Genomic DNA, 25391 nt, shown 5'->3' on the forward strand with positions numbered 1-25391 from the left:
CAATTAGACAGCAGCAAAAGCTTGTCAGACAAAATGTTAAGAGTTTGCTTTCAAAAAGGTTATGATGAACGAAGAGGTTATTTTTAGAACAGTATTGATAACTCTCAGGACTTTATCAGGAGTCTTGCAGCAGACAATGTTTTTGTTAGAGCCCCAGCTCCTAAAATCAAGTTACTACCGGAGAATCTCAGCTTCGAATGTTTTAAAGTAAATTCCTAGCCCTCATGGCTGCAGAAAAAAGCATGAAAATGTTCATCCAAAATACTCCAATTCTTAAAGGCAACTACAATGAACACAACATTTAATCTCATGATTTTTCCAAGATTTGACTCAATTTGTAAACACCTGGGGTTGCAACACTGTGAAAAGTGCCTTAATGGTATACCTTTTTAAGGGAAAGTGGCAATGTGTTAAAAACACACTCCAGAATCAGTTCCACTCATTGCATTGGCTGAGGCTGCATTACAGGTATCTTAAAGCCAAAAATACATTTGTCTCACATACTATTAATGTAGCCCTTCTAGTCAGCCGTAGCAATTATCCATCCTAGATTTGTTTCATGTAAGGTGAAATATGTCTAGCGGGTGAAACAAAAGTATCCATAGCCCAGCTCTTCAAAGATATCTGGGTGCCTAACTCCCAGTGGTGTTGGGAGCCTGAATACCTTTAATTTATTTATGTGGGCTCAGCTCCTCAGTACCAGTCAATCTGACCCAGTTTATCTAGCTGCTTGGGTCACTCCAGTGACTCAAAGCAGCCATGAACTCGGCTACTTACCCAGCCAGTTTAACCAGGGTTACTGATACATTGTGCTGCCTGAGCAGCTGGTGTGTACCAGTGAATCTGCCTCACTCTTTTTTCTCACAGAATTACTGTATCTTCAGAATGCAGCTTAACATGGTTATTACTATATGGATTTGCTAATAGAATTTTCCCCTTTTGGGGCACAATATTGATTTATTATTGCCTTAGGCCCTTGCCAATATTTTAGCTCAGAATTAACCACTCCATAACAATCCGAGTTACAACAGCATTTATAATAATCACACGTATCGCTGTGCCAAACAGTTACTCTTTGTTAGCTAGCTGTCATAAACAGATAGCTAAGGGTTAATGTCTCTTTCACCTGAAACACCTGACCAGAAAACCAATCAGGAAACCGGATTTTTTCAACTTTGGGGGGAGGGAAGTGTGTGTCTGAGTCTTTTGTCTGTCTGCCTGTTTCCTCTGAGCTTTGGAGAAGTAGTTCTATTTTCTAGTCTTCTGTTTCTAAGTGTAAGGACAAAGAGATCAGATAGTAAGTTCTATGGTTTCTTTTCTTTGGTATTTGCATGAATATAAGTGCTGGAGTGCTTTGATTTGTATTCTTTTTGAATAAGGCTGTTTATTCAATATTCTTTTAAGCAATTGACCCTGTGTTGTATCATCTTAATACAGAGAGAACATTTGTATTTTTTCTTTCTTTTTTATATAAAGCTTTCTTTTAAGACCTGTTGGAGTTTTTCTTTACTTCAGGGAAATTGAGTCTGTACTCACCAGGGAATTGGTGGGAGGAAGAAATCAGGGGAGGTCTGTGTGTGTTGAATTGGCTAGCCTGATTTTGCATTCCCTCTGGGGAATAGGAAAGTCCTTTTTGTTCCCAGGACTGGGGAACGGAGAGGGGGAATCACTCTGTGTAGTTTCACAGAGCTTGTGTCTGTGTATCTCTCCAGGAGCATCTGGAGGGGGGAAGGGAAAAAGGATTATTTCCCTTTGTTGTGAGACTCAAGGGATTTGGGTCTTGGGGTCCCCAGGGAAGGTTTTTCAGTGGGACCAGAGTGCCCCAAAACACTCTAATTTTTTGGGTGGTGGCAGCAGTACCAGGTCCAAGCTGGTAACTAAGCTTGGAGGTTTTCATGCTAACCCCCATATTTTGGACGCTAAGGTCCAAAATCTGGGAATAAGGTTATGTCACTAGCGTATTAGGTATTTAATGGAATTGGAACACAGAATGAGCCATTGGTCTCCCTATGTTGTAAATCAATAGCTAGATTACATGCTGTTAACATTTCACTGCTCTTAATTAGAAAGGATATTTGGAGGATACATATTCTGCAGGGGCTCTTTTACATTCACTGAGTTGGAGGCCCAGTTGAAACCACTTTAAAATGTGGGCTCAGGTCCTCAAAGATGTTTAGGCTCCTACCATCCACTGAAATCAGTAGAAGTTAGGCGGCTAAATACCTTTTTGCAGGGGTCTGGTGAGAATGTTGTATATTGTTCTCGGTGTAAAGGAATAAAAGAAAAGTAGTGCTTGAGAAAGATGGCAGTAGATTAGAGCGCGAAGTTGACTTTTATCTGCAAATATATTTGGGTGTGCTATGCACATGAGCATTTCTATAGCAATTACATTGCAAATGAAGTTTGTAGGTGTAGAAGAGGGGATTATGATGTAAGTGATAGTCCAGTAAGAGTTTGACTGAGAGACTCAGATCCCCGAAGGCATCAGTTGATTCCAGTGGGAGTTAGGCACCAAAATACCTTTGAGGAGATCTGAGCTAAACTGACTAGGTCATTTACTATCGTTGTTTGCAGAGTTGTAGCCAGGATATTCAAGAGACATGGTGATGAGCTAATTTCTTTTATTGAACCAACTTCTGTTGGCGAAAGACACAAGCTTTCAAGGTACACAGAAGACCAGAAGAGCTCCATGTAGCTCAAAAGCTTATACCTTCCACCCACAGATGTTGTTGCAATACAAGATATTGCCTCACCCACCTTGTCTAGCTCATTTTGATCTACCACTGACCAGCAATCAGATGGCACAAGAAACTGGCATGACCGCTGACCTTACCAGTGCTACATTCATTAAGAACAGCAGGATGACGTTTACTTGATCCTGTGGGAGCACAGGGCGTTGTACTTGGTGATGTTTCAAGTTCCCTTCCAGCCCTACATTTCTGTGATTCTGTGTTGACAGACAATATTACAGTAAACTGTCTCCTGTAGATACCCAGATGTAGCTTCACGGAGTGCATTACAGGTGAATCATATCATAGGCGCATTTAACTTATGCGAATTCAACTATACACGCTCGACAAAAAAAAAGAAAAACAACAAGATACCTGTAAATAGTGCAGGTGATTCCACCCAATGAGTGTATGCCCTGCAGTGAGCGTGAGATGGGAGATGTGAATCTGCTGTTCCCTCAGCCAGTCTCAGTTTCTGCAGGCCTCTTGTAGTGTGAGCATCTCGCCACGCTGAGCGTAAATCTAGTGTTCAAATATACATATTTTTCATATAACATGGCCCTAAATGCAAGCCAACTACTTCATCTGGTGCTCAAGCAAAGAAACAGCGATCTGTTCCAATGCTGGAGGAAAAGCTGGCTGTGTTGGACTTACTGAGAGATGGTATGTCAGTCTCCAATGTGGCGCGTAAATATGGCCACAACAAATCTAGCATCCATGCCATCAATATTCGAGAGAGAGCAATTCATCAAGCCGTGGCATCAAGTGCTCCAATAACTGCTAAGGTGGTGAGCCAGAAGCATGATAAGACTTTAGTGAAGACTGAAAAGGCATTAAACTTATGGCTGGAAGACATGAATCGAAAAGGTGTGCCTATCGATGGCAACACATTACGAGAAAAGGTTCTTACCCTCTACGCGCTGTTCAAACCTCCCACTGAAGAGGGACAGCCTTCTGGTAAGAAGGAATTCAAAGCCAGCCAAGGTTGGCTTAACAGTTTTAGGAACTGCTTCAACCTCAAAAATGTGTAGACTACTGGTGAAACACATAGGCGGCAGGTCTGTATAATTTTTGGGGGTGCCCAAAATGGTGGTACCCCCCTGCTCCCACCCTGTAAGCTGATATAAAATGAAGCTACACCACGTCGGCACCACAAGATTACAAGGGTCAATTAAAAGTGGAAAGTCAGAAGGAGCACTTGCCTGCTTCAATATAAGGTATTATATTTTGTTGCACCTGTTGTGACAAAGTGGGAATGTTCTTAATGTTTTCTCTGACTACTGTCTGGGTGCCTCAGTTTCCCCTGTAAGGTGCCACCTGAAGGTGTTGGGGACAAAGAGATCAGGTGGCCTCCTTGTCCGGAAGAGACACAAAGGCCAGAGGAGGGAGTGAGTGTCAGTTTGGAGCCGAAGCTTATCATGCTTCTGGGGAAATGGGGAGAGGCCTAGAACTTGGGTCTGGGCTCCCCGCCCCCTAAGATGGACCTGACTGAGGAGTCCTGTTTTCTGTACCTACAAGCTCTGTTTTAGACTGTGTTCCTGTCATCTAATAAACTTTGTTTTACCGGCTGGCTGAGAGTCACGTCTGACTACAGAGTTCGGGTGCAGGGACCTGTGTGGCCCCCCACCCCCATTTTCACCCAGGCTGAGGGGGGTAAAACTCTGCAGATAAACTTTTGAACTCTGGGGTGGCACTGACCAGAGACTTTTGGGTTGTTGGACTTTGGGGTGATTGGACTTAAGACCCTAAGGGGGAAAGGTCACCACCATACTCGGTGGTGAGTTTTTTTTGCTTATGGTTTGTGTTATAATCCTGTTTGTGGTGTTTCTCCAACGTGATGTCGCATTGTTTCCCTCCCTTATTAAAAGGATTTTGCTACACTCAGACTCTGTGCTTGCGAGAGGGGAAGTATTGCCTCCTAGAGGCGCCTGGGGGGTGGTATGTAAGTGTCCCAGGTCACTGAGTGGGGGCTCGAGCCGGTTATGCATTGTGTTATTGAAATGGAACCCCTGGATACTGAACCCGGCCCTTGTTGCTGCCAACTCAGAGAGGCAGAAGGGTGACATGTATAATCACCTCCTTTCACTGGTACAGTCTTTACAATCCCAAAGGATCAGATCTATTGTTTCCTGAACCTTAGATGCTATGCATTATCCCTCTTTATGACTGTTAATTAGAAATAAATTATTTTTTAATCCAAAATGTCCAAGTAGAATTCTAAATTGAGCCACTTTGCTCTTCCTCTCAGGGCCTTGGATTAGATCAGCATTTTCAACTGCTGGGCATACTTCTCTGAATTCTTTTCTCTTTGTTTCATTTGCCCACAATTCATGTCATTCCTTCCTTAGCTCATTTTTGATTAGGTGTTTAAATTCCTGTTTGCTTAAGGGGATCCCTAGGTAGTCTTGTTTGTGATTAACAGCACTTTTTGCCAGTTTATCCACCAGTTTGCTGGACGCTATCCCTACATGCACCGGGGATCCATGCTATTTCTATTGTTATGTCCAATTGCGCCCGTTCAGTTAGCAGTAGTATTTCATTAAGAATATCATTTATGCTGTCAAATTTACCATTGTAAATTGCCTACAGCTCTGATAAGTCAGACAAGATAGCCACAGCTTCTGGCTGTACATCTAAAATCTAATTCAGTGCTAGCATAATCCCTGTTAGCTCCGTTGTAAAGATGAATACAAAGTTAGTTAGCCTCACGTCTTTCTTGAGCCCGAGGGCAAGCAGAAAGCTATTCTCATTCCCTGTTCCTTCCTAGAGTCATCTGCACATATCTGGCAATCATGTCCCTATTCTCACACATATATTGATTTGCTACATCCTGTATCAGTCTTCTTTTATTTAATTCATTTTATAATTCCATGTCTATCTTGGGGGGATGGTTTTCCAGTGACAGAGTATTTTCCCATAGTTGTAGATTTTGGTCTTTTTCAATCCTTTCTTTTCATCAAGATCCTTTATCTACTTCTGTACCTTATTTACAGGGGGAATTTTGATTTTTTGTCCTATCTGGCCTCCATGTAATTCCCAACAATCACTATATGTTAGCTTTGTGTTGTCACCATTATTATCTAGTACTCTGGCCCAAAAAGTGAAGTCTAGGTGTTTCATTGTAAGAGTGAGAAGCATTTAGCTGGCTGCTATCTGTAGTACACACAAAGGTACAGGCATCACATCCAATATCCAATGCCTGTGCTTGGATATAGTCTAGTTTTCTCAGAGTGGTGTTCATTGCCGACCCAAAGGCTTCACGTCCATACTCAACAATTGGTGTAATTTGCGCTCTATATAGCATTTCCACTGTTTTCTTATCTGCTCCCTAGGATGTTCCTGAGGTACTTTTAAATACATTAATTCTACCTTTCCACTTACCTTTAATATTTCCCCTCCAAGTGAGCATGTTATAAATATCACATCGAAGAATTTGTAATTTTCCCCACCATGTTTATCTGTCCCTCAGATAGATATAACTTCACATCTTTTTTGATCTTCTTTGCTGTTATGATCTTTCCCTCAGTTATGGCTATGGAGAATTTGAAGTCTCACCTATTCTCCCTTCTGTGCTTCTTTTAAGTGCATCACTGATTCTCTTGGCAGTGCTTCCAAGGTTTCTGCGTTTGGTCCACATGATAGTGGTCAACACATAATGTGATCCCTATTCCTTTAGGGAGGACATTTACCATACTAATGAGAGTTGGGCTAATTGGAATTCCCCTGTGGAGTTCCATTTGCAATTGACTATACACTGGAAGAAGCTTTCCCTAGTGGGACTTGTATCATTCTTTTCCTTAACAAGTCTCTTATCCACCTGTTCATCCTTCCTGTAATACCCATGGAGGCCACTTTATGACATAGTCCCTCTCTCTATAATACATCATAGGCTTTTCTTATGTCCTAGGTTACAATCATGAATTTGTTTGATTCTCATGTTTTTTTGTGCTTCTGTCTCTATCGACAATGTGGTCAATTGCACATCTACCTCTGCTGACCCACTTTGCATTCCATGTAAGAACCTATTTCTTTCCGAGTGTGCTATTAATCTCTCCATTACTAGTCGTTCTGTTGTTCTTGTGACACTGGCACACCAGGTGCCAGCTCATGCCAAGGCCCCAGGCCTCACGGAAAATTGACAAACGCAGAGCTGGAAGCCAATCTAGTTCACCTGGGTTAGTATTTTTAGAATGGCTGTTAAGTTGATAAGAAGATGTTTGATTAAATACTTGTAGGATGCTGCAGGTATTGATCTTCCTTATAACCTTTATAGCCTATACTATACATTATATTGAGTGTTTGCATTGTAAATCTCTCTAATTGTGAAACTCACCAAATAGGAAAGCAGCATTAATTGACACACGAGGCACGATTGGAAAAGTTATGATTATCCGATTTGTGTGCATGTATCATTTTTGGAATCTGAAGTTATAAATATTGACAATGTACCTATATTTCAAATGTGCTTACTCTCGGTTACACCTACAACCAACCTTTCAGGTACAACAATGAAGAAGCAAAGACAATGGACCGTGGAAGAGCTTAGCCTTCCTGTGAACATTTCAACCAGTCTATGAGTAACGGCTGCTAGGACACAGCAAGGGCATGTGACCAGACCACATGACGCTGAGCTCCATTTTGGTACCTGTATTTATCCACAAACTGGGCTGGGAACTTTGGGTGGGAACCCTTTGTTTCCAGCTATGAAGAGACTATATAAGGTGGGGAGTGACATCATGATTGGTCTTCACTCCCCCACAACCCAACACCTGAAAGAAGTGCTGAAAGACAAAGGACTTGGGATGGGAGAGGTGAGCCCAAGCTGCAAAGTAAGTGCAGCTTGTATCTTAAGAATCTGCAAGCCTGGTTCTAATATCAGTCAGGGTAAGAGGATTTGAATCAGTAATCTATCCAGTACTTCAGGCTTAGTTTGCGGTTTTGTTTATTTATTAGGTAATCTGCTTTGATCTGTTTGCTATCACTTAAAATATACCTTTCTGTAGATAATAAGCTTGTTTTATGTTTTCTCTTAACCAGTGTGTTTTGAGTGAAGTATCTGGGAAAATCTCAGCTCTGTGCACAAAGGCTGTTGCGTATCTTTCCCACATCAAGAGGGGAGCAAATATATTAATGAGCTGACATTATACAGATCCCTGGGCAATGCAAGACAGTATAATTCTGGGTTTATACTCCAGCAAGGGAGCCAGGCTGGGAAGCTGGGAATTTGGCTGTTGTATTCTGTCTGTCCTTGAGCGGCTTAGGTAATGCACTCAGGTAATTCAGTTGGTGTGGCGCCACCTGCTGTAATGTTGGGTGATAACAGGCTTTGGAGACACCGGCTGAATCTCCCGCAAAGCGGTGTGAGAGAGGCCTGCCCAGCTGGAAGGTTAGAGGGACCGCGGTTCCCACGGCTCCAGATTGCACCCTGGGGGTCACAACCTGTCACAATCACCTTGCCCACCTTGGGTCTCTAACATCCTGGGACCGAGACAGCTACAACACTGCCCTGAATTTGGCACTCATGGTCGTGAGCTACTCCTGACAGTGTGATAGTTTTACCTAAACATGCCGGGAGCGCAATTAGTCTGTATGCTTCAAGTCTTGGGCACAATTTACCTGTTTTCCTCACTGGGAGGATCATTGAATGTTTCCAGTCCTTAGGCATTTCACCTTGTCTCCTATTGTATCATTTTAGTATCACCCTGTGATGGGGTCCACTCACTTCATGTGAGCGCCCCTATCAAATGAGTGTCCTGAACCTGCACTCCCTCTGCATTGTGCTGTTTGCAGTGACCCCTGCTGGCCGTTAAATATCTCTGGTGGTTTCCAGTGACTCAGCCCTCCAGCCAAGTCACACACAGTTCATGTGTGAAACAAACACACAAACAGACCCTTTCTGGGGGTAAACAGTCCAACAGGGCCTGTCACAGTACCCTGGTTATTGCCCCTCCTGGGCTAGCTTTCAGAGTGTCTTGACCCCTTTTCACTCACTCAAATATCATCTGCGGCTCTGATATGGAGCAGTCCCAGTGGTGTTGGAGTGATATTTATATTGGGGGTGCTGAGAGCCATTGAACCAAACTGTAAACCCTGCATATGACAGAAACTACATCAAGCCAGGGGGTGGTGCGACACCCCCAGCACTCCTAGCAGTGCCCCCAGGGCTTCCTCCCTGGTGTCCGAGCTCTCCAGCTGGGTGACTGTTTACAGTTCATCCCTCTTCTGGGAATGTGTGTGCAATTAATTTCCACAATTACTGACCCTCTTTCAGCTCATCAGCCCCTTCTCTGGGCTACTTTCTTCCTCAGGGTTTTAGTCACGCCAACTGTAGTGGAGGGAAAACCCAAGCCCACCCACTACTCCAGGTCCCAATCCAGGGACCCTACAACTAGCAGCCGCCTGCTGCTTCCTTTTAACTATCTGTTACGGCATTTCCCTTGTCCACTTCCATTCTTAGCCCTGGTACCTTCCTTGCAGCCTGACTCCAGCCAGCCAGGAGCAATATCCTTGCTCCTCTGGCTCCACCAAGCAACTGAACTGCTCTCTCTAGCAGCTCTCTTTCACATGAGCCTGCTGGTCTCTGACTGGCTGCTCCCTGCAGCCTCTCGAGGCAGCTTGGAGGGCCCATCTCTACTGCTCCCTTTCCTGGGGCGGGGTGCAGTAGGACTGCAGGGCCTAGTAAACCCCATCACACAACCCAATCTTCCCTCATTTATGTGTTTAAGTATTTCAAAGCTTATTTCATCCTTTCCTGGTGCAGTGCATTTTACTCCTTATTATTGCTTTTTAGAGTTCTCTCATACTAATGTTTTCATTTAAAATAATAGCCACGTCCTCCTCCCACCTCTTCATCATCACTTAATTTCCTCAATGCATGTTCTTTTCCTCTCCCTAATCTCTATCCTCTGAGCCTCATCATTACGGACTTTCTCAAGGCATGGTATTATATGGCTCTTATTCTTTATTCCATTCATTTCCCTAATTTGTTTCTATACCTCTGCTGTATTGGTATCTTTATTTACTTTACCACAGTTTGGTCTCCAGCTTTCTCTTCTTGCCCTCTGTGCAACTGCCTTCGTTTTTTTACATTTCATTATTTTTTCATATTTCCTCTCTATTTAATGAATTCTTTGCTGTCATATATGCCTTCTTCCTTCCCCTAACTGCCATTTCACATGCCTTGTTCCACCATGGCACAGTGCTCCTATCTTGACACAGCATTGGTATCCTAGAAGTAGCTAGGCTGGCTGTCTTTATGATTCTTCTAGTAACATTACAAGAGAATTCCTCAATATTTTCATTTATACATTGCTCATTCCCATGTTCCTCACTTTTGTTTCTAAACAGTTTTCAGTTTGCTTTGTTTAGATTTCAAGTGGAGATATTTTCCTCATCTTCAGTATTTCCTTTTCCTTGCTATATAATTGACGTCGGGAAATGGTCACTACCCATTTCCTCCTCTCTGAACATTTCCCAGCTGCATTTCTTAGCTATGGTGCCAGAAGCTGTTCCCAAATCAAGTATGAGAAGCTTCTGCCAGAAGTATTGGTCCTGGTAGGTGCTCCATCATTTAATATTGCTAAATTATTCTCTTCAAAGAATTGTTCTTAACATTTCCCCTTTTTATCATTTTCCTCACTTCAGATCACCACAGATAATGAACGGGCATGTGACATTTGCAGTTAATTCTTTTAGGTCCATCGCCTTTAGTTTCCTGCCTGTGTTATAAACATTATAAAATCTTAAAGAAGCAGTGTTGTTTTGTATCAGTATCTCAATAGCTTTATATTTAGCCTTTTAACCTTTACTTCAGTTGGTTCAGGTCCCCTTAATGAAGGTGCAGACACCCCTACCCTTTTCTATTTTGCAGCCATGTCTATATAAGCCATATCCTGGGAACATACTATCCAGTTTTTCTTGTCATGCAAGTCACAGAATCATAGAATATCAGGGTTAGAAGGGACCTCAGGAGGTCATCTAGTCCAAGTCTCTTGTACGCATCTTATATCAGGCTGTGGTTGCATGTCATTGGGTATTTTTCTTTAATTCCTGCCTGTAGGGGGGTTGGCCAGGGCTCGCCCCCATCTGGGGTGGCAGGGAACCAGACCACCTCGCTACTTCGGTCGGGGTATTGAGGAACTAGCCTAGCTGTGCGGCAAACAGTCAGCAGCTCAGGCCCTCAGGCAGGGGTGGCGCAAACAGTTAAACAACAGGCCCAGGCCCTGGGTCAGGGCAAGGCAGTGAAAAGTCTGTGGCTCAGACCCTCAGGCAGGGGCTGCGCAGACAAAAAAGTTTAGGAGGCCCAGGCCCTGGCTCTGAAGGACCTGGGAGAGGGGGAGACTGACACCCACACATTGGGTGGAGGGGGGGGACACAGGCCCACCCACTCCACTGCATCCCAGCTCAGGGCCCTAGCAGCAGGGGAAACTCGCTGCTGTGTCAGTGGGGATCCTGGCCGCAACACACTGACATGGGCTCTGGGTGTGCTGCTGCCAGACTGGGGTCGGCTGCCCCCGGGCTACTTCTGACCTCCCCCTTGTAGGGTACCTGTGTCTGGACGGTGTCCTCCAAGGGGTCAAGCACCGTGGGTTCCTCTGGGTACCCAGCAAGCGGTGGGCTTGGCAGCTCCTCTGGGTAACCTGCCACAGGCAGGCTTAACAGCTTCTATGGGGTCTGGCCAGTCCTCAAGTAGGTCGCCAACTGCAGGAGTCTTCCCACTAGGAGCTAGGCCACAAGTGTCTGGCTTCTCCAGCAGCCAGGCCTCTAGTGAGCTCTGGGATTGGGCTTTTGTACTTCCTGTCCTGTGCCCTGACCTCTGGGGGGCGGGCACAAGTTCCACTGGCTCCGCCCACTTTGGTATCCGGAGCGGCTCATCCCCCTCTGGGGCAGCAGGGAACCAGACTGCCTCGCTACACAGCCCCTGCGCTATTAGGCTATAGGCATTCCAGCTGAAAACAGTCATCATTCTTTTAACACTTCCTTTATGTAGGCTGCTGGCCCATAGGTACTTAGCAGCAGTTTTAATTATAATTCTCATGTTCTCTGTTTTCTTCCCTGTTTGAAATGTACAATTTATTACTTCAGGCATGAACACGATGAATCTCTCTGTTTCTTTTACCCCGATGTCACCCATTACTTCCTTCCCATTAATTTGTTGCTGGCAGTTTCCTTTCCTCACATCAGGTTTCCTTTTCTCATATCAGGTTTTCTCCCCCACCCTTTAGATAACTCCTAGCAGTTTCTACATACGAAGTGTTATTAGTGATTTTGGTATTTTGTATTTCTCCAGCTTACTTTGCCTCAGTAGACCCTCCACATGCTGAACTGTGTTCCCAGTTGCCACATTTTTGTTTTGTTCCTTCCTCCCAATGTTCACCTCCATGCTTACTGCACCCTACTGTCCTTTTGCAATTATCTGCTGCATGACCAAATCTTTGGCACCCCTAGCATCTCACAGGATGAGGCACATAGGTCTTAGTCCAGAACAGCAAACAGTGGTTCTCAAACAGGGTCCAGGGCCCCCAGGGGCCCACGAGCAGGTTTCAGGGTGTCTATCAAGCAGGGTCAGCATTAGACTCACTAGGAGCCAGGGCAGAAAGCCGAAGCCCCATCGCATGGGGTTGAAACCTTGGGCATTGAGCCCTGCCACCCAGGGCTGAAGCCGAAGCCTGAGCAATGTAGCTTCGTGGGGGCCTCTGTGTCATGGGATCCCAGGCAATTGCCATACTTGGTACCCCTTGACGCCACGCCTGTCTTCTATATGCAGAAAACCAGTTGTTGTGGCACAGGTGGGCTGTGGAGTTTTTATAGCGTGTTGGGGGTGGGGGTGAAAAGAAAAAGGCTGAGACCCCCTGCCCTAAAATTACTCTGTTTGGCAGCATCTTTCCCTTAAATGTGACCAGCAGAGCTGTGGAGGGTTTACTATCACCTCTTCTGCTAATTAACCTGCTAGCAGTTATCACCTTATCTTTGCCTATTCCTTGCTCTTTCTTCTCACATTTCAGTTGACACACCATATACTATCCCTCAGTTTCTGTGAGGAATTTGGGCAGCAGACAGTTATTTTTTATTCTACCTAGCACATTTATCTGAAGGAGCTGCTCTCTTGTTTTTGTTTTCATATTTCACTAACAAGTCTCCCCCAGGTAGTTTCCTTGGTCTTACTATATTTCCAGCACTTTTTTGGGCGGGGGGCGGGAGGAGATCCATTCTCAAATCCTCAAGGGATACATATCTTCTATTTGTACGTCCTTACCTAGGGATTTTACTGTTATGTAATCGTCCCCATTTTCCTCTCCTGCCCTCCTACTTGCTAGTCCTTCCTCTGGTCCCAGAGAATCTAACCCCCTTTCTGCTGCAAACTTCTTTGTTTATAGTCAGCAATCACACCCTTCATCCTGGCTTTTTCTCTCTCCCAGGTGCTGTGAGGTACGTTAATGGGCTCTGAGGTTCACATTAACCCCTTCCGGACCTCTGTGTGTGTGTATGTATGTATGTATCTCTGTGGGTGAGTGTGTGTGGAGGGGATAACAGGTGCAATGTTTTACAATGTTGGGTCCAGCCATGCTCATGCAAGCTGGAAGACAAAATTGAACACCGAGAGAGGAGGAATAAGAGAGCCCTAATAACTGAAGTGGAAAAGGTACAAACACAATAGCTTCTCAATTACTCATTTGCACTAAGAGAGTGACTGATTTCTGTAAATGATCAGCTCGGGGTAAAATCACCTCCTTTGCACAAACCCAGAACAAGGCCTATGTACCACTTAAAGCCTTTGCAATAGGGCTTAAATGGGATGTAGGAGGGGCCGGTGCTCTTTACACCCTAACACTGCATTTTGAATTTTACCCCCAAGCCTGTATTTTGCAAACTATCTTCAAAAGCAGGCCCCATGCTTAGGGTGTCCAGGTGTCTGGTTTTCGACTGGAGTACCCGGTCAAAAAGGGACCAGGCAGTGGTGCTATCCTGTTTTCTGTAGGGGACAGTCACCTCATGCAAAGGGCCAGAACAAAATAAGCAGTTCATGGGCTGTGCTGACCTCCTGTATAATTTCATCCATTAGGACTATATATATACAGGGCCGGCTTTAGGCCGATTCAGCCGATTCCCCGGAATCGGGCCCCGCGCCTAAGAGGGCCCCGCGCCTTAAGCGCCTTTTAAACTTTTTTTACTTACCCCGGCTGTGGTCTGCTCCGGGGTCTTCCATGGCCCCGCTCCCCTGACCAAAGCGCCGGCGGGAGCGTGGCAGCCCCACAGCCCCACTCTCCCAGCTGGAGCCCCAGCCTGAGCGCGGCAAGCCCCGCAGCCCCACGGTCCCTGCTGGAGCCCCGGCCGGAGCGGGGCAAGCCCCGCAGCCCTGCGGTCCCTGCTGGAGCCCCTGCCGGAGCGCGGCAAGCCCCGCAGCCCCTGCTGGAGCCCCGGCCGGAGCACGGCAAGCCGTGCTGCAACCCCGCTTTCCCGGCCGGAGCCCCGGCCAGAGCGGGGCAAGCCACGCTGCAACCCCGGCTGGAGCCCCGGCCGGAGCGCAAGACCTACCCTGCAGCCCTGCTCGAGCTCTGGGCCCTTTAAATAGTCCCCAAAGCCATGGGATAGCGGGGACTCCGGGGGCTATTTAAAGGGCCATGGCTCCAGCTGCCTCTGCCCCCCCATCCTTTAAATAGCCACCTGAGCCCCTCCACCCCCATGTATTCTCCAGGGCTCCCGTGGCTATTTAAAAGGGTTGGGGGGGGGGGTAGAAGCAGGGGAGCCCCAGGCCCTATGAATAACGCCCAGAGCCCTGGGATAGTGGGAGCCTCGGGGGCTATTTAAAGGGTAGGGGCTCCAGCTGCCTTTGCTGCACCCCCTGCCCTGCCCGCACCAGCCCTGCCCCCCCTGCCTGAAGCCAGCTCTGCACCCCTTGCCCACAGCCAGCCCCTGCCAAACCCCCTGCCCTATCTCCAGCCAACCCCTGCCACACACCTCTGTGGCCCTGCTCAAAGCCAGCCAGCCCCACACACAGCCCTGCCTGCACCAGCCCTGCACACCCTGTCTGCCCTGCCCACACCCAGCCCCGCACCCCCTGCCCTCTCTCCAGCTAATCCCTGCTGCACCCCCCTGCCTGAAGTCAGCTAGTTCCACACTCCTCTGTCTCCAGCCCTCTCAACCCCTGCTGCATCCCCCTGCGGCCCTGCCTGAAGCCAGCCCACACTACACCCCCGTGTCCAGCCAGCCCTGCACCCCTTGCCCTGCCTGCAGCTAGACCCTACCTCCAGTCAGCCCCTGCCCTGCCTCCAGCCAGCCGCATGTCCACTTGTGCCCTGCAGTTCCCAGGGCAGTAACCCTGCACACCTGATTCAATGAGGGGGGCAGGGAGCAGCTGGGACCCACACATGTGCACACCCGCAGGGAGTGGCAGGGACCCACACATGTGAAATGGTGGTCATTAATAAGTAATCAACAGCATATATGATGCAATGTACATTATATATAATTGTATTATTTATATAGTTATGGAAAGTAAATAATACATGGAAGAAATAAAAGGCTTTTTTTTTTTTATACTTTTTTTTTTTTTAGTCATCCCTGCCAGGGCCCCACCGAAAATGTTCGAATTGGGCCCCACACTTCCTAAAGCCGGCCCTGTATATAGATATATATATTTTAAAATGGACAGATTTATGAGAGCGGTGACATGAGAAGCTGAGACACTGCCTCACCATGGGAAGCCAAAAAATGCTATAGCGCATCAGATCAGTGGCCCATCCTTTTTAGTAGCCTGTTTACAGCAGTGGCCAGTTTCAGATCTTTTCCTTCAAAAGTTTCTGCAGATGTCTAATCATTTCATCACCCATCTGTGAACACTTTTGTCTGCTATCTCCTTTCTGAAGCAGAGTGCCCAGAACTGAGCACAGGGTTCCTAGAGAGGCTGTATTACTTTCAACCCAACTCCTTATGCATCCGAAAATTTTGTTTGCTCCTCTCCACTGATGCTGAGGTCTCTCTCTGGAGCCGATACGATTAACCTGGAATCCAGCAATGTGTATGAGTAATTCAAATGATCCCTTCCACGGTGTGTTACCTTGTCTTTATCAATGCTGAATTTAATCCACCACAATGTTATCCATTTTCCTAGTGTGGTTAGATTCCTCTGAAATTCCTTTTCTGATTCTCAGAATACAACAGGGTAAACAGCTGTGGCCTTGTCATCTCTTGGGAGTTTAGCTGCCCCTCTCTGCATATCTTCACCAGCTGACTTTCTTCAGTTGCACAGTCATAGCTCATCTTTCCTGCCCTTTCCTATTCATTTCCGGAAGAGGCCACAAGACACGTTCTTTTTGCTTTTTCTTACAATAGCACTTGCTTTCCCTGCTGTTGGCACTTACTAGAAGTTCAAATCTCTCACCATCCCACCATGCTGCCACCATATATGTCACAGTTACCAGGTTAACTGCACCTCTGACCCCACCTGGCTTCTGAGTGCACACCCATTCAGGTCCCAAGCTGTCACTCTCTTCAGGGGGAGAATTATGCGATTCTCCCACAATGCAGGGGCCTGCAGCCCTGGCCCTAAACTGTGATTACCTCACATGATTCATTTTCAGTGCCTCTGCTCCCAGGAAGCAGTGACAGTGTTAACCAGTGACCAGGCAGCCTTCTTAAAGCAAAGTCTATATTTAGAACCACAGCACTGAAGAGAAAAATCTTTAAATAATAAACCTGTCTAAATGCATATCTTGTCCGCGACCCTCCAGATGCATGTCTATCCTCTCGTGATAGGTGCTTTTCAACTGTTTAGTGTCCTTTTGATCTCTGACAAAGTGGGTATTCACCCACGAAAGCTTATGCTCCAAAACGTCTGTTAGTCTATAAGGTGCCACAGGACTCTTTGCTGCTTTTAATCTCTAAGCTCCCAGCCTAGCAAAACAGCATCACTTTGAGCTGGAGACCGGAAGTAGGTTATTGTCCTGTAATTGACGCCCAGTGTTTGTTGGGAGGTTTGCTTGTATGTGGCTATTGTGTTGCTTTCTTGGTTGTTTTTCCTGCCGTCCCCTATTTGACTAGATCGATACATTCTACAGGAATGTCTTAAGCCAGAATACAATAACTTCCCTTCACTGACCAGCTCACATACAGTGTTCATAAAATTACTACATCTCGACATTCTTAGATTATTACATAGCTCCAAATCCATCATAGTAATTGTAAGTCACTCTCATTAATTCTAGCTTAGAAACTTAGAGACAGATTTTCAAGTGCTCAGCACTGACCAATGGAGTCAGATTTTCAAGAGAGCTCATTCATGGCCAGATTGTCACACACAGCTAGGCACCCAAGGTGCTGAGATTTCTAGAAAATCCTGTCAGTTATTTTAGTGCCTAAATGGAAGCCAAGTTCTTTTGAAAATCTGTAGCCTGTAATAAGTTCTGTAATTGGCATGTTTTGGGCTGGTCTCTACTTCACTTAATGTGGAGTGCAGACAGTAATATTTGTTTACCTGGTACAGCCCTTTGAGGGCTCTAGATGAAAGATGCCTGTGAAGTATTATTACTATAACCCTACAACATTATTGCTGTTCCTATTTGCTTACCCCATTGACAGGGAATTACATATAGCAGTTGATTTGCTGCAAGCTATTTTCACTCAGTAGGATTATAAAGCCTTCTAAAAATCTCTCAGCTTTTAGGTAACACAATGTTTATTACATATTCCATATATGATCCAATCTCCGCAGCCTTCTATGTGGCAAAAGGTCCTTGATTTCTTTCAATGCTCGTTGAACGATGGCCAGACAGAACACTGAGCTTTTCCTCTTTAAATAGGAAAAAAACATCCTATGAATGCCCTTCTAATATTGATACGATTTGACTTGGTGCTTCCATTGTCTCCCATTGAAGAGTAGGGTGTTTTACCATTGACTTTACTAGGATCTTAATCAAATATTTTAAAGGTGATAACATCAGTTATCAGTAAATACCAAAAATGGGATTATTCTTCTGACTATAGGGTCGTTGCTGGATTTTCCATTCATGGCCCCTTACAGCCCAGAATACAAGCACTCCTCATCCAGATCTCTACCTGGGTTTCATTAGAGCAAACTTCCATGGTCTCCAGGAACCTGAAACAAGAAATAGAGGAAGGGTCACTTACTTTCTCATTGTTTAGAAGACTCCTGTCCTACCAGAGGCAGAGGTGACAGCCAGTTCTTAGCATCGCAACCTCAGACTTTGTCTTCACTACTGCACTACATCGGTGAAGACATGCTATGCCAACAGGAGAGTGCTCTCCTGTCCACATAACCACTGCACCTCAATGAGTGGTGGAAGCTGTATCAGTGGGAGATTGTCTCCTGCCAACATAGTGTGGTGTAGACCTCGCTTTAAGTCAATGTAACTTATGTTGGGTGCTTTTTCACCCCCCTGAGCGATGAAAGTTACATTGATGTAAGAGCTAGTGTAGAGAAGCCCTAAGATTTACCTGTCCCACCAAAACCACTCTACTCTTACCAGAAAAATTGATACACAAAAGGTAATTCAAGAAAAACTTCTTATATCTAAAGCAGTTTTAGCACATTACCTGTGCCAGTCACTAACCGTAATTACTAAGGACCATATGGTAGGCTGCCCATACCTGCAACTCCTTTTGGTGTTACTGGGTTTGTATGAAGGGTTGCATGCTGGCTTCAGTCTCAAGAAATTGTGGTTTACCGGGTTTAAAATGGAACTAGAAGCTCAAGCTCTCAATATTTTATTCCTTTGTTAATCAAACTTGAGGATGTCCTAGAAGTAAATACTGAGTATCAACTACCAGAAGGAGGAAATTAGCTAAGTTGCCTATTTTATGAAGTATCAAGCTAGACTTCACCAATGACAGCAATGCCTATAATGGATTCTGGCAGAAATACTGGGCCATATCCCCAGCTGGTTAAAGTCAGCATAGCACTACTGAAGTTAACGGGGCTTTGCTGATTTAAGCCAGCTAAGGATCTGGACCATAAAAAGCCAACGGCTCACAATACTGACCCACAGCAAAGATGGCTGCACCGGTGCAATGACTGCCCCCACCCCCCCAAGTGTTGGAGGAGTTGTTGTGACCTCACTCTTCACCTATGTCATACAAGGGAGCCACCCACACTCTGCTTGTTTTCTTAAATTGTTTTTACCTTTGTTCAGTTTTTTGGAGGAGGGATTTTGCTCCTTCAGGGTCGCTCCTCAGAAAGGCTTGATACATGGAGAAGGACTGGAAAAACCCGATCACCCCAGAAACAGACATGGGAATTCTGTCTAAGATCTGGGTAACTCTGCAAGAGTGGGAAGAAACCAGAGCATTGGAGAAGTAAGCCTGGAGGGCAATGGAGCGATGCTGATTTACATAAGCTGAGGACCTGGCTCATGTGGATTATTAAGACGTGGGGCATGATCTGTTATCCCTTCCCCTTTTTGGGCATTTGGTTATGGGGAAACCTCTCTCATTTGATGAAGAGGCCACACAGATGAACCAGAGAGACCAGGGACTGGAGATGTGTTTGAAGGACATTGGACCAAATGATCTCAGGGCTACCTGCTAGCTTTAAACTCTATGAATCTTCTGCAACTTGCAGTCTCAAAATGAACACCAATGAATGCCATCCAAGTGCCCAATATTCCAGGGCTCACACAGCACACAATGCAAGAGATTACATACAATTCATTTTTGTCCTTGTCTTCTCACCTCTTCTTGTCTGGAAAAGGCACAGACTCAAACACCTCTTTATACTCTGCAATGACAAGATTTACTTTTTCATCTGCGTATTTATGAAGAAGGTCCTGGGTCTGTAAAGTCAGAACAGAAACAGCAAGAATGTTACGTAAAGCCTTGATCCTCCACTCCATCTGAGCTGCACTCCCTGTTTCAGGACTGCCTGGCCTCAGGGCCAGTTAGAGCTACACAGGAGAATAATGTACTAATACAGACCCTTCAGACTTTCCCTATATAATACTCACAGAAGTTGTGTGAATCGGCTACATTTGAACAATTTCATTTTGGGTTTAACGGTCATTTCCCTCCCGCAGTTCCCCCACCCACCCACCCTTTTTTCTTTGTACTAGAAAGAATCTCTTTTTCCTGTGTTAGTATAGTAATGTTCTTTTACAGAGAATTCCATGAAAAAACTGCCCTCTTTCAAAATGGCAGACATAACCTCTTCCACTGTTCTTACTGGGACTTAGGCCATAAGGCTGACCTCAGTTAAGATGCCCTCTATCAAAATGATCACTGCCCACCCAATGAGAATGAAGCCACCTCAGGGAAGATGGTGGCCACCTGTGCCATCAGGAGGCAGACAGGAATATTGTGACAACTACATGAATGGAGACAGCAGCCATTTTTGTTCAGGCTTCCTGCAGCCTTACTCTCATTGAGAGCAACGGGAGATAGATACCCTCCTCAAAATGGCCACCTAAAAGAGTGACACTGTGGAGGCGGGGGAAGACAGAAATATAACATGCCTTCACAATCAGTTTAATCTAGAGAGCCCATAGCATTATAATGCCTTTGTCAGAATTCTATAGGCATTATATGGCATCAATAGGGGACAGAATTAATGTTTTTCGGGTACCTTGTCTGAGTCATTTCCTTACTCTAAGGAAGGAAAGTCTAACACTAACTCTGAATGTCCTGGGTTTGTAATACTTCGTTAGGGGACAATTACAACCACTAATGTATTGTATCCCAAGTTATTCATATGTACCCTGAGCCATACCTCAATGTGAGGGTACTTTTTGTTTGGGAATGGGTTTTATGTGATGGAAGCTGCGTGAACACAAGCCAGCCTTCCCAAATATACAACTTCACCCAGCACCATTCCATAAGGGCTGGATCCAAATCCCAGTGGAGTCAAACAATTCTTGCTTACTTCCATGGACTCAAAATGCCAGAATTAAAGTTCTTTGTGTAACCTTAATTTTTCCACCTTGTACATCTGCTCTACTATAATACAGTCTTTAAGTTACATGATTGGATACTATTTTTTCCACAGGACCCATCTCACTCAGTGCGCAAGATGGGCAATGCTCACATAACGTGTAACTATTCAATATTTTTCTTTATCCTCATTGTCCAACGTGTGGCCTTATTTCCTGTATACCCTATTCAAACCCTGCCAGGCACAGTTAGAAAACACTATAATGTTTGAGTGCTTCACAAACATTACACATCCCAGCCTCCACCCTAAAGCTCCTCATTCCACCTCTGACTTCTCCCACTTGCTCCCCCATCTCACTCTCAGGCATCTTGTCCCACTCCCCTTGCCCAACCAGTGCTAGCCACTAACATGTAGCTTGCTCTGTGGCCAATTACCCTGTTCTCACTGGCTCCCAGTCCCAGGCTCTTCACCCTCCCAAAGCTCCTTGTCCCAATCTACTTCCTTTACCTCCACCACGACTCATGTCCTCTCTGAATTGAGCCAGGCATGCTGCCTGCTCGGAGGACTGGTGCCCAGCACCACACTGACCTGCAGCAGGGAACCTCCAGCTCAGCCCTAACAACTTCAGGATGGAGCATACTCAGTTGCTGCGTGGGAATGGTGCAGTCACAGTTGCTGGGCGAGCAGCAGGAGCTGTGAAGAGCTGAAGCATGCTTATCGCAGATGGAATCTTTGGAAAATTTAGCTGCCAAACCCTCTACTGAGAATGTTCAAGCTGAATTTTTTCAAAGACTTATAACTTGGCCAAGTTCGGGTGGTTTTCCCATGGGGAAAAAATCAAAGGCACATGCCTCGCACAACCCTTCTGCAAATTTCAAACCGCAAGGAGGAGTTAGAGTTTCTCAACACGATGGGTATAAGAATTTGTTTTGAAATGGGCAAAGGCACTTATTAGTCTCTATTTCTGTTTTTTGTAAATGGCTGACTGTTTTTGCTGTGTCAGACAGGCAGAAAGGAACATTTCATCCCAAACGGTTAAGGTTCGGCAAAGTTATAAACAGCTCAAAACAGGGTCTTATATTTGAAAGTGTCTGGCAACCTTAAAATATACTATACACTTCCCACCATATGGAGTGTTTGTTTGTTTTTTAAAGGACTGTTTTCTTCTCCCACCTCAGTGAAGATTTCTGTAAGCCTCTCTGAGCAGTCTTTATAGTGCATACTGAAGTTTGTAGTGTAGGTGCTAAGAGCCACACAGCCATGTGGCTTGAGAACGCGATCCACTTCTTTCATGAACTTCGGCATATCAAACCAGTGGGCAGCTGTAAAAGCAGTAATGAGGTCCACAGAGCCATCCGCAAATGGCAGCTCCTCTGCAGGGCACACACTATAAAGGGAAACAGGGAAGATATTTCAAATGGGAAGGAGGAATTTCTACTGTGGCCTGATGTGCATGAAACTTATCACGTGTGGACTCTTCTGAGAGGAAATGTGATGTTGTTGAAAATCTGACATTGAAAAGTTTAACTATTTTGTTCCGTTGGAACTGAAGAGTGATTTGGCCTAAGAATGTCAGCCCAAGTTTTCAAAATTGGAGCTCCAAAATGCATATTTAGGCATTTAATTAGGAACGACCTGATTTTCAGAAGTTGAGCACCTGCAGCTCCTGCTGACTTCAGATGCAGTCATGAGTTCTGGGTACTTTGTGAAAAAGCAGGTCCAACATGTTTGAAATCAGGCACCTAAAAATGACTGACCTTGTTTGAAAATGCTGGCCTGTATCTGTCCTGTTCACAAAGTGCTGCTGTGTGCAACGGTCAGCACTCTGGACACACTGAAGGGAAAGCATCCTTTTACGGAACACTTACTGGTAAGAAACATTTGGGAAGGAGGCAGCTTGTTTGGCTTCCTCTATTTGAGCTTCACTGATGTCTGTCCCAACCACCTTCTCAAAATGAGCTGCGAGGACGCGAGTGCTTTGTCCCGTCCCACAGCCGACATCCACTGCCAGCCGAATGGGGTCTACCTTCTGAGGAGAGAACAGACACGTCTCAGCAAGCGAAGCACAAATTCTTACGAAGGACCAAATCTTAGTCCTCTTTACACTCCTATACACATACACAGTCCTAGTCACAGAGTAAAGGCTCTGATTCTCCAGGTAATTAGAGTAATGTCTGTGGTATCCTATTGGTTTCACTCCCATTGCATTCTATAGGTCTTCTCCACAGTAGAATTAATAACATGTATTCTCAGACTAGGGAGAGTGTCACTTACCTTTTCTTCCAGGTAGGAGAAGATGACACTTTGGAGATTTTCTGGGGGAGAGAATCTGTATTTCTGATATGAAACTGCATGATCTCGTGCCTCGAACAAACGCACAGCCATGTTCCAGCAAACTGGCACCTAAAGGGATTAGGCAAATTCACTTTGTTACATTAGCCATAAGATCAAACTCCACTAACATCTAATTAACTCCATTAAATATTACTCAAGTTAGGTACTGAAGTTCTAGCCTTTGGAATCAGCTAAGGGCAAAGATACTTCATGTTCAGTATGGGTCAGCGAACTTTGCTTTTCAAGTGTCTTGGTCTTCGGTATAGGTGGTAAATGTAAAAAGCAGAGTAACAGGGGTTTGTGGGAGGAAATACGACGTGGGTCAGTGCTGGAAATCAGAAGGGAACTGGGCTATGCTGATTTGCAGCAGCTGATTATCTGGGCCCATGTTTACAGCAGGGCTGGTTAAAATGTGTCAAATTATTTTTTGTCAAAAATATCTTTTTTTAAACTATTTGTCAAAAAGCGTCACTTATACATTACAAAATGTGGCATTTTCTTTTTTTGTTATTTTGAAATACTTTTTACTATATATTTTTTGTTTTTTCTTATTTTCTGTTACCCTGTGTCCTCCCTGGTTTTTCTCTTCACTCATTTTTGAAAATTGTCTCTTTCCCCTCTGAAATAACTGTGCGGGTGGGGAAGAGAAAAAAGAGGGGAACCCTGTCCCCCCAAAAATGAAAGTGACAAAAATACCAGGAAAAATAATTTAAAACTTCAAAAACATTTTAGTAAAAACTAAAAAGGGGGCACTTAATACCCTGTAAAATGAGAACCACCTTTCAAATTTCATTCTGTCTTGTTGAAGCTCTTCCACTGTGTAGAAGCAATTTAACATTCATTGGGCCACACAGAGAGCATAAGAACTACTGTTTAGCCTGTGGTTTGGGCACACATGTGGAAGACTCAAGTTCAAGTCACTGCTCTGCCTGGTTTAAGACCAGGAATGGGAACCTGGGTCCCTCAAATATCACGTGAGGGCCAATCAAGCAGGAATTCTCTGTGGCAGCTGAATTCCGCAATCTGACAGGATAGCCAGGCCTGAGCTGTTTATAGTCCCAAAGATATTCATATCTTATGAAATAACACTGCCTATATGATAAATGATATAACCACATAATACAAAGTCACTGGGCATATCGCATGCTGTTTAGAAAAAAACCTGCTAAATACAAAAACCTGTACATTGTTCTATATCCAAGGTTTTATCATTTTGCATAATCTCGATACCAGAAATCAATATCATTTCATTTACTGATTTTTACATCCGTCTTGGACAGAATGCAGGATAAGATACAGAAACAGGTACTTTGTATCCTCCTGTTATCTTGGTTAATAGGCTTTCCCCCCTATAATTAACAATGAAGAAATTTAGCAATAGCTGGATTTTCCTTCTAGGTTTCCAAAAATGTCTTCTTGTGGAAGAGGCATTGTGATTGGTTCAATGCCCTTGGAGAAGTCTCCTGCTGCCAAAAGGCAGCTAGCAATAGCTGCCAACCTAAGCACCTTGCCATCTCTGTGTATATCCTTACACTATAGGACAACATTAATCAAAACATCTTTGCTTGTCTCTTCAATGCATCCTGTCACATTTTTGCATAAGGGGACTCCTGGGTAGGTTATTTGCCTCCACATCAGATTTATCTGGACAATATTTGACTCTGAAGTTTAAATCAGCTAATTCTGCAACCCACTGGTGTGCTATGGCATTCAGCCTTGCAGAGAGAAAAAGGGGTTGATAGCATTATAAATCATGTCCACGAAGGATTGTGTGTAGTAGAGGTTGTTGGGAAACTCGTCAGTTATAGCCCTTTACAAAAACTCCTTTGGAAACTCCAGCTTCCAGCATCTGAATCTGTCATGGGGACAGGGCGCAGATGAATACATCAAGGAGGATGGGAGTTTAAGACCTCTAGGCGCAGCTACGATGGGACTGGTATCAGCACCTGAATATTACAGAATAGAAACTACCATTCTGTCTCTAAAGGATTTCAATGTATTTCAGTTCTTCATGTTTTTATTATCAAACCCAGAAGGGCATTGACAACAAAAGGCTTCAGGAAGCAGAGTAAAGGACAGAGAGACAATTAATTATAACAATTTATAGGAGGTAAAAGTTAGGGCTGAGCCGTCATCACTTGCCCTTGTGTAGCCCATTGGACAAAAACATTTTCAGTCAATTGTTTTTCAACCCCTAATAGTGCATTTCTTTCACAGAGATTAAAACTTCTCAACCTGACAAACCATGCCCGGCACAACTTGCCTTATGATACAAACCAAAACAAACTGTGAAAATAAAAATAACTGTACCTTGTATCTGTGTATGTCACTGAAACAGATGGATTTGCTGCCCAGGAAGCAAGAATTCCTGCCGTAGTTGATGAATTAGCTGTATTCTTTCCACAGCTTGGGGGAAGCCAGCCAGCCTGTGAAGCCAGAAGTTTTGATTT

General features: G+C 44.8%; 1 protein-coding gene across 2 annotated transcripts; it reads right to left on the reverse strand.

The window, feature by feature from the left end:
• Window positions 1-15324: 15324 nt before the first annotated feature.
• LOC115659640 (putative methyltransferase DDB_G0268948) lies at window positions 15325-25334 on the reverse strand. Of its 2 annotated transcripts, XR_004002613.1 has the most exons (8): window positions 25252-25334; window positions 22882-23010; window positions 22476-22636; window positions 21781-21994; window positions 19416-19516; window positions 18868-19005; window positions 18336-18484; window positions 17740-17823 (listed from the first exon to the last, which is right to left on the reverse strand). XR_004002613.1 is itself a non-coding variant. In XM_030580079.1 (7 exons), the coding sequence occupies exons 2-7, from the start codon at window positions 22990-22992 to the stop codon at window positions 17733-17735; spliced, it is 816 nt and encodes a 271-aa protein (XP_030435939.1). In that variant the 5' UTR covers window positions 22993-23010; window positions 25252-25334; the 3' UTR covers window positions 15325-17732. The 2 variants fall into 2 exon arrangements, 1 of the variants encoding a protein (XP_030435939.1); XM_030580079.1 differs by lacking the exon at window positions 18336-18484 and having other exon boundaries at window positions 15325-17823.
• Window positions 25335-25391: the final 57 nt, after the last annotated feature.

The sequence above is a fragment of the Gopherus evgoodei genome, chromosome 11 (assembly GCF_007399415.2).
Source record: "Gopherus evgoodei ecotype Sinaloan lineage chromosome 11, rGopEvg1_v1.p, whole genome shotgun sequence".
NCBI lineage: Eukaryota > Metazoa > Chordata > Testudines > Testudinidae > Gopherus > Gopherus evgoodei.

Bases quoted from the DNA above. Each gene is read 5' to 3' on its own strand.
- LOC115659640 (XM_030580079.1), bottom strand. From the start codon at position 22,992: ATGGCTGTGCGTTTGTTCGAGGCACGAGATCATGCAGTTTCATATCAG. The intron at 19,517-21,780 runs GTGGGAGAAGAA...CTGACTTTACAG, and splicing joins TTACAGAAATCTTCACTGAG to ACCCAGGACCTTCTTCATAA. The intron at 19,006-19,415 runs GTGAGAAGACAA...CCACTCTTGCAG, and splicing joins CCTTTTCCAGACAAGAAGAG to AGTTACCCAGATCTTAGACA.